The following is a 9511-nucleotide window of genomic DNA, read 5'->3' on the forward strand; positions in this document are numbered from 1 at the left end:
TAAATGAACAGGACAGGCAGACTAGAAGTGCTCTAACAGCCTTTAAGATGGGCCCACAAGACTAAAATAATACCAGTATTGTTTCAATCACTCTTTTGTCAAAAACCTCACACTCACGATCCAGAAGTTTTCTTACCAAGAAGTGACGAGCATTGGAGGAAGCCCATTCCCCACAGATCACACTAGTATTAACACAAAACAGAGTAGAACATCATGAAAAGTCCCAGACAGATACAAAGTCTTTTGCTTTGTGCAAATCAGAAATGAAAACTGAATAAAAGTCATGATGTCACCCTTCTCTTAACAACAACAACACAAAAATCTTAACATGTTTCTATCCAGCAAGATTTGGCAGATATGGTCTTATGGCACTGAGAATTTGAAACTCATCCTCCTAGCTTTCCAAAGCCATACCTTGCAATAAATCTTGCTAGTTGTGTGGCCTCATCTTTGGCCAAGAGACTGGAGAAGCTCTGGGTGGTGAATGTGTTGCCAGTGAAATGTTTGTGTTGTTTTTGTAGAAAACTCCAGAAGAGGAGCCAAAGCCAGAAACCCCCCCTGCTGAAACTTTAGCCCCAAAAGATTCTCCTAGCTCCTTGAAGATCAGGCCTGCCTCCCAGCCTTTTGTGAGTCCAGCCATGAATAAAGAGTCTGAAGAAAGTGAGATGTGGATAGACAGGTTCAGGAAGCTGGAAAATGCCCTCTACCTGTGTGATCTGAGTAATACAGGTGAAGTATGAAGTTTAAAGCTGACATACCTTTCTATTTGTGTTCAAGTCTAAAAGTAGGCACTTTGTTTTCTTTCACTTCTTGAATAAATGATACAATTTATATATAAACCTGTGATAAGCACAATCAGGAAATACAAAGATAAATCAGACACACAATCCCTGCCAGGTTGCTTACAATCTCCTTAGATCCCCAATTTTTCCTCCACTCCATTACCAAAGTCTAACCCACAATCCAATCTTATAATTTCCCCAATTAAAATACTTGGGGGGCTCCTGACTGCTAACAGGATGAAGTCCCAACTCCTTAGCAAGGTAAAAATCTTGTCACTTCCACCTGACTAATGTCTTCTCCTACTATTGCTATTCTCTCTGCGTGTCCCACCCACTCATAACGAATTACTTGCCTTCCCTCAAAAACACCTTGCTTTCTCGTGTGCCTGTGACTTTTCTAACCCCAAGCTTTCCATCTGAGCTGTCTGCCTCTCCTCTTCCTACCCCACCTCCTGCCAGTTCCCCATCTTCTCCACCTGGCTAATTAATGCCTAAACATCTTTTACATTAGAATCCAAACACTACTCCTCTGAGACTCTCCAAACAGATCTAAGCCAACTTTCTTCTGGCCTCTCTGATTCTTTAACATTCATTGTCATATTTAATATATTATATATTTTTATTTGGGGGCTTATTACTATTTCACCAGTAGACTGTATTCCTTTTTTATCCCTGGAAACTTGCATAATTCTGTTCAACATTTTTTGAGGGAAGAAATAAATGAACCAATGTACATAAATAACTACGTCCAAGACAGAAGGTGAAAAATGCAGTTAGAGTGTGATGCTATGTAGGCATTCAGGGAAAGGAGAATTTCTTCCTGGTGAGGTGATCGGGGAAGTCTATGTTAATGTTAAATTGATCACTAAACATCAAATGCAGTTTGGACTCAAAGGAATAAAATAGTGATTTTTGGCAAAGGTGCAAATACTATGTGTGAAGTTCAATGCAAGTTCAGTTTGGATAAGATATAGAGACTATTGAAAAGAATATGAAATGATAAAGATAGAAATATAGAATGGGGGCAGATATTGAAAGGTTTTAAATGCCAGCCCAAAGAATTTGGACTTAATTCAACGATAGCGAGTGGCACTAAGAGTTTGTAAGCAGAGGAGTGGTATGATGAGGTTGCACTTCAGAAAGCTCTTTGGTGACTATGTGCAGAATGAAGGAGAAAGTGAAATAAGAGAAAGCAGAAAGGAGAGAGAATGATGTCTAGAAACAGATAAGAGACACGGAGAATGGAAAACAGGGAGCAAGATACAAAAGCCTGGACTGAAATTGTCCTAACTCACACAGTGTGGTTCATGAAGAGTTAGTGCACACATTGATACTCTCTAGAAGTAATCATGTAACAGTAGCAATGTCTGTCTTTTCATTCTGTTGGTGTGCTTTTGTTATTCTTTTTATTTCTTTTGTTTTGAATTTCCAAAGCAACTTAATTCTAGATCACATGAAGTATAACTACCATACAAAATCCAAGATAATTATACCAAAGAGAGAGGGGGAAAAAAAACCTGAAAACATTAGATGAATGATTCATCTGGCTGAATTATAAAGTTACTTAAATTAAAAATCTGTTATGAGCCTAGCACCGTGTTAGAGGCTGGACCAGTAGAAAAACCAGAAAGGATGAAAGGTGGTCTCTCTGGCCTCAAAGAACTTACTTTTAAGTAAGACACAGACTGGTGAGAGTTCAATGCCAGTTTAAAAAAAAAAATTAGAAGACAGTGTGTAGTAAAGTATTATCATTGAAGGCACAAATAAGAGTTAAAGAGTCAAAAGGAAAGAGAGAAGGGGTGAAAGGAAGCTCACCTTCTAATGTGAACTGCGGTACCCAGAGTGGGCTCATGGGAGAGAGAGCTTAAACTGAGACGTGAGGTCAGGTAGACTTTGGATCGTTTGAAACCATCTTCTGCAAAGGTTAGAAGGTGAGAATGAGTATGATGCAGAAGAGAGAGAGAAAGACAGGCCTGGAGGTTCAAGCTGGGTGCATGATAAAGTTGGACTCTGCTGTGAATCCTGGGGACTAAAATGAGGCTTCATTCTCCGCCCAGTATTCGCCAAAGTTTCATCCAGAAGACAACACAGCGAAAGCTGAGATGGATACTTTAGGGAGGATTCTGGGGAAAGGGAAATTAACAGGTTATTGAAATAACTCTGAGTCTAGGTGTTTATACCAGGACTGTGAGAGTGATGGTGGGGTGACAAACAAAAACAAGGCAAAATTTTTAAAAAAACCAAAAAACCAAGAAAAGACATTTCTAAAGAAACACACTGAGTTTCGATGATAGATGATGGACCATAAACTTAGTTGCTAAGAGATTCCCCAAAGACTGGGACCTTTCTCATACTTCTGAACTGTTCTGAGTCAAAACAGAGTTTGTTGACTTTGGAGGCAGATTCTGACGGATCTGAAATGCCTTTCTCATGGCCTCTTCACTATTTATGTCTGTTTTCTCTGTTTCTATGAAATTCATTCGTTCCTCAACAGCCAAGGAATGTGTCAGCCAGATCTGAAAACATCTACAACTGTCTTTAATAAGGAAAGAGGACTAAGTGAGGTCACTTGGTTGGTTTATTAACCACGGTATTTAGCAGACCACCACGGCCCCATTCTAGATGCTGAGCAGATGATACCTACTTTGCCCAGGATGAATCACTGTTCTTTATTATGTGCGAGGAAATATGTAGGCCAGGGTGTTCTTCATCCAGGATGAGGGCAGACCATCCATCATCAAATCAGCATTTCTGGGAACCTACTGTGCTTATTCTCTAATGGGGGTTGTCAAGAAAATAGCCTTGAGGAGAAGGGAGAAGGAATGACCATGAATAAGTGGTCATGTTTTCTAAAGAAAAAAGTGTGGTTGAGATAAATGTCTGGGCAAATGATGCATTTGGAATTTTCCCAGTGAACTAAAAGCTAAATAGAAAATATTTCAGAGTTCAAGGAGGCAGAATGCAATGAGAGCCTTAAAGGACATTCTCTGTACAGGCCTCGACTACGTACACTGCATCGCTAAATTGTCACGTCAACCACGTGCAGAAGGGATTAGTATCCTTATTTACAGAAAGGAAAGCCAAGCTCAAAGTGATAAAATAATAACCAGTAGGAAGTTAAGCCATAATTCAAACCCAGCTCTATTTGACTTCCCACCACACCAAGTCTTATGACATACTAGAAAGAGCACAGGTTTTGCTTGTTTTGTTTTTTTTAATCAGAAGATATCGATTCAAGTCCAGACTCCACCAATTACTGGTCCCTAAAAGCCAGTCACTCACATTCTCTGAGCCTATCTCCTCATTTATAAAGCAAAACTGATAGTAATAAAACATACCTCCCAGATGTGAAAAAGGATCACATGAGGTAAGAGATTTGAAAGTTCTTTGTAACCCTGTAAAATGATGTGGATGTTAAACGTGTTCTTATTATTTCATTTATTTGGGTTCTGGTTGGAAAAGACAGTCTTTCCAATGCTGAGATGGATTGTCAGGCTTGTTTTATGCAGCTGTTCCGGGCACCCCCTAATGACAGAGTAAATTGGACAGATACAAACTTCAGTCAGTGGACTTTTGTTTGACTCTAGGAATCCTCTATCAATGGTAAAGCTTAAAAGATAGAAAATACCACTGTGATTCCTAGATGTACTATTTAAGATTACTTTTAATTTTTAATTATATACTAAATAGTATATATTTCAATAACTTCTAATTTTATTAAACTATGTTCTTATATAATATTTAAATAATGATGATATGATTGTTATAATTATCCTATAGTAATACTTGGCATTAATGAATGCCTATAGTACTGGATACTGTGTGCACTGAATATTTTATTTATTTTTACACAATTTAATCTTCCCTATTTTACGTATTTATTTAGAGACAGGGTCTCACTATGTTGCCCAGGCTGGAGTGCAGTGGCTATTCACAGGCACGATCATGGTGCACTGCAGCCTCGAACTGCTGGGCCCAGGCAATTCTCCTGCCTCAGCTTCTTGAGTAGCTGGGACTGCAGATGCCTGCCACCATGCCCAGCTAATGATCCCTATTTTAAAGTTGAGGAAACTGAGTCTCGAAAGTTAAAGTAACTTCCATAAAGTCTCAGAGTCAGAAACTTGCTCCAAAGTCCATGACACATGTTTCCAGAAGCAGGATTGGGGAAATGTCCAGAGGAAACAGGCCTAGGCAAAACTGAAAACAGCCACCCAATCCACAGATCTTCAAAGACGCAACTGGCCAACTCGAAGTATGAAGTTTATAGGGAAGAAAAGAGCGACATTCTAATAAGCAAGATAGATAATAAATAGGCAATAAGCAAACAGGAATAGGCTAGAAAACAAACTGGAATAGAATAGAATAGATCACATTAAGACCCTATCTGTCTATAGGCCACTGTTAAGAATACCCATTAGAGAGCAGTTCAGAGGGGACCTGGTGCTCAAAAGCCCTTGCACATGCGAATCAGAGTAGTACTTACTGGCTTGAACTGAGATGACAGGCATCCACCACTGCCCAACTCTAATGGGCTAGTAGTGGCTTTCCACAAAATGACCAAGGCACTGCCTCTGGATTCTTTGAGAAAGTATTTTAATGTCACTCTTACAGTCTGCACAGGTAAAGAAGAGTAAAAGAGCAACATATAAGAGATGTATCTTGTCCCTATAAAAGATATTTAAAAGCTTTCCATTGTCACCTGTAGCTTAGATCTTCACAATTCAAGGAACATATGTAGGAAATACTATGATTCCTGCTTGAAGCAATCTCTTTCCCCTTGTTCCATAATGTAATGTAGTGGTAAACCTTAAGCAACCAAGAGACTTACCATCTCTGGCCTCAGTTTCTCCCTCTGTGAAATGGGTCGTTGTGAGGATTAAATGAGTTAATATTGGTAAAATTCTTGGGACATAGTACATTTTATATATAAATGTCAGTCATAATATTTATTATTGTTGTACTTTGGTTAATTTTCTGCATAACTTGTCTCCCCAGTTGGTCTGGGAGCTTCTGGAGGTAACAGATCCATTCTCTAAATTATCTATATTCCCAAGCACAGTATCTGATACAGATAGACTCACAATCAGGGGCTTGTGAATGAGTTATTAATCTTTGATGATGCCGTGATTTATACTGAAACTCCTCTCAGCAACTATCAAAATCTACTCAATCTTACTGCAGAAAGCATACCAACGTTGGTATTGGCATATATACCACATGGGTACCAGAATATATCCCATAATCATGTGCATCACCATCTCTATTAAGTGAGTTTGGATCTGAGCTATGAGAAGTTAAATGATCTACCTGTGATCACACGGCAAGTTGGGGAGAGTCACAGCACAGTCTGCCCTCTGTATTCACGTATTCCGCATCAGCAGATTCAACCAACCAAACTTCAAAAATACTCGAAAAAAATAAAAATTAAAAATAACAATACAACAATAAAAATGCAAATAAAAAACAGTATAACAACTATTTGCATAGTATTTACATTGGATTAGGTATGTAAGTAATCTAGAGATGATCTAAAGCTATGGTCCCCAACCCCCGGGCTATGGACTGGTCCTGGTCCATGGCCTATTAGGAACCAGGCTGCACAGCAGGAGGACAGCAGCGGGCAAGGGAGCAAAGCTTCATCTGTATTTACAGCTGCTCCTCATCACTCGCATCACTGCATAAGCTCCACCTCCTGTCAGATCAGGGGTGGCATTAGATTCTCACAGGAGCACAAACCCTACTGTAAACTGCGCATGCGAGGGATCCAGGTTGCACACTCCTTATGAGGATCTAATTAATGCCTGATGATCTGAGGTGGAGCTGAGACGGCTATGCTAGCCCTGAGGAGTGGCTACAAGTGCAGAGTATCAGTAGCAGAGAGGTATAAATGTAATGTGCTTGAATCATCCCAAAATCATCCACTGACCCACCCCCCACCCCCACTGGTCCATAGAAAAATTGTCTTCCGTGAAACTGGTCCCTAGTGCCAAAAAGATTGGGGACTGCTAATTTAAAGTATATGGGAGGATACGCATAGATTATATGCAAATACTATGCCATTTTATATTAGAGACTTGAGCATCTGTAGATTTTGGTATCCATGGGGGTCCTGGACCGAATCCCATGGATACCAAGAAAGGTCTATAAATACATTTCCAGAAATGCATTAAAAAATAAGCTGTTTAAATGCTGCATGTTTAGGAACCTGTTTGGATACTTCAACAAGATATAAAGAAACTAGAACAATTAGGAATTACTTTTAGCAGGCACTCTAGCTATTTCAAAAATTGGCCCTAAAAGTTTTATAGCTACAAAGAACAAGCTTAAATTGCTTTAGAGTGTATCTATGGATTTGATTGCATTCCATCTCCCATCTCATTCTCTCTCCCTCTAATCAACTTCAAATTACTCCTGAAATCTATGACGCTCCAGGACTGCAAATATTTTTTAAGGTGTCACCTGATTTTTAAGAAGGTTGAAGTTGCAAAATATTATCATAGCATTTAGTTTCTACCTGGAAGGCATACAAGCTAACATAGTTTTCTCTGTTTTCCCCTTCCTCTTTAAAAAAACCTTCCACCCACCCCAACCAATCACAGGAGTCCTGGAGAAGGACCGAGCTAGACGCCTCATTCACAACTACAATCTCATTTACAACCTGTCCCTGAGCCCTCGGAAAATCGACCAGGCCTTGCGGAGATTTCGTTCAGGAGAAAATATGCTCTTGGAGCCAGCACTGCAGTACTTAAAGGAGCTATGATAACAAGCCCAGATTGTGAGAACAGATGTTTCCCTTATCTCCCTTTTTACCCAGACACGTGTTTCTCCCCAGCCCGAGTGTAGTGGTGGAGGCATTGTCAGAGTTGAGGCCACTGCAGCTATTATAGATGCGTTTGATTTGGACTTGGTTTCTGGCTATAATGCTTGCTCATAAGTAGCTCAAAACGATCAGGGAAAACTAGGTTTTCTCTTCTGATGTGGCAAAAACCCAGATACTTAAAATCTCCCTTTATTCCAATAAAGCTTATTATTAATGTTACATGTTTGATTTTTTTTTTCTACCTTGTTAATCAAACCATGTTTTTGCAAACCCCGCAATTCCATGTAGTAAAAAACATGTTAAATGTTGTCAACTCCCCCAAGTGCCTGGTACATAGTAGACCTAAATACATCATTTTTGGATGATTTCATCCCTTCCCCTAGTCACTATTCTAGGAAGGATTTTCACATTATAAGAAAAATAAAGGTATTAACAATACATTATCTTAATATTAAGCAGTAGGAGAACAATTTCAAGTGAGGCTTTCTGAATAAGTCCAATATTTTCTGCAGTACAAAACTAGACAGTGTTACACTGTCTCTAGGGATATTTTCTAAGCGTTCTGAATAGAAGTTTTAAGAAAGGACTCCTAGGACTGAGGATTTGGGGAATAGGAAACATCTTCTGCTCTCTGTGGGCAGGGAAACCAGGTGAAACTTTTCACCAGTTCCCACAGCTCTTCTGTCCTTAACATCCCCCGGACTTTGCGCCTCCCACACAACACACAGTCGCACACACACCACAGCACGCAGGTAGCATGAGCTCAGCGAAGGAGCACTAGCCTGGGGCTTCAGAGACAAGGTGTCCCCAGTGCCATCACTAAGCAGGATACTGGCTGCTGACCAGGACATTAATTGTCAAATCAGTGCGGGAGACAGGGTGAGCCAGTTAGGTCAAGGGGAAAATCAAACAGAAAGGCTCCTGAGCACCCCTTTTTACCCATTTTATATAGTGGGGTATCTCATGAAGTCTTAGGAACAAAACCTCTAGAGCAAAATCATTTGGATCCACTAAATGCTCTCTGAGAGTCTTCTAGTCTGACATGCTTTCATGTTTATAATTCCTGAGTTGCCCAGGAAAAAAATGACTTGAGGCAGACTGACCACCTCTCTATCTTTCTAGAACCTTGCTAGCTGCCTTTTTAAGTCAGAGGAGTAAGCAAGCAGACAAGGCTTTCTCATTCTACCAAAATGCCAAGTAAGGAAAATTAGAATATTAGGTCAATTTAATATGCATGGGGCAATGACTGTGTTCCAGGAAGTTGACATTTTACAGCTCCATTTGACAGATAAGGAAACAGAGGCTCAGAGAAGAGAAGGGTAAGAAACTATTAACTGGTTGCGCCAGTTAATAATTTGCCAGAGCGATAGTACTTCCTGGGAGGCACTGGTCAAATGAGACTTCCAAGGTCCAGCTATACCCCTCCTCTCTGTGGGAAGTGGGCTGGAGAGGCAGTTCGGGTAAAGCAAGGCCCTAAGCCTGAAGCAGGGTAATTAGATTAAATCAGAAGCTTCTGAATAGCAGTGATTTTGCCTTGCCCAATTCTTAAAATCCCACATCTATTTCCTGACACAAAGCCTCAGTACCACCAACGTAACAAATGGAGGGGACTCCATTTACCTAGATTGCAGCATGCAAGGTGCCCTGAAGTTGTGTGACTACAGGTCAAGCAGAACCTGCACTCCTACAGTGTCGGCTCAATGAATAATTCTATACGTGGGGTAACCTTGGCCAGATCTGGATCTACGGTCATCCCACCACCATCCCACCCACATTTCCACAGAGAATAGAAAAATGATAAGCTTTAAAACAGCCCAAATCCAGCTTTTGCACTTAAGAGGTGGTAGCTTTGACAAATTGCTTAATCTCCCTGGGCTTCAGTTTCTTCATCTATAAAATGGAAGTTATT

General features: G+C 40.2%; 1 protein-coding gene across 1 annotated transcript in view; it reads left to right on the top strand.

The window, feature by feature from the left end:
• Positions 1 to 7821, top strand: part of LOC105806317 (chromosome unknown open reading frame, human C1orf87) — a 69643-nt gene extending 61822 nt beyond the window's left edge. The window contains exons 10-11 of the mRNA XM_012639417.1: positions 522 to 729; positions 7382 to 7821. Coding sequence (XP_012494871.1) covers positions 522 to 729; positions 7382 to 7542 — 369 coding nt within the window. The 3' untranslated portion in view covers positions 7543 to 7821. The remainder of the gene's footprint in view (positions 1 to 521; positions 730 to 7381) is intronic.
• Positions 7822 to 9511: the final 1690 nt, after the last annotated feature.

The sequence above is a fragment of the Propithecus coquereli genome, unplaced genomic scaffold (genome assembly GCF_000956105.1).
Source record: "Propithecus coquereli isolate 6110/MARCELLA unplaced genomic scaffold, Pcoq_1.0 Scaffold14, whole genome shotgun sequence".
NCBI lineage: Eukaryota > Metazoa > Chordata > Mammalia > Primates > Indriidae > Propithecus > Propithecus coquereli.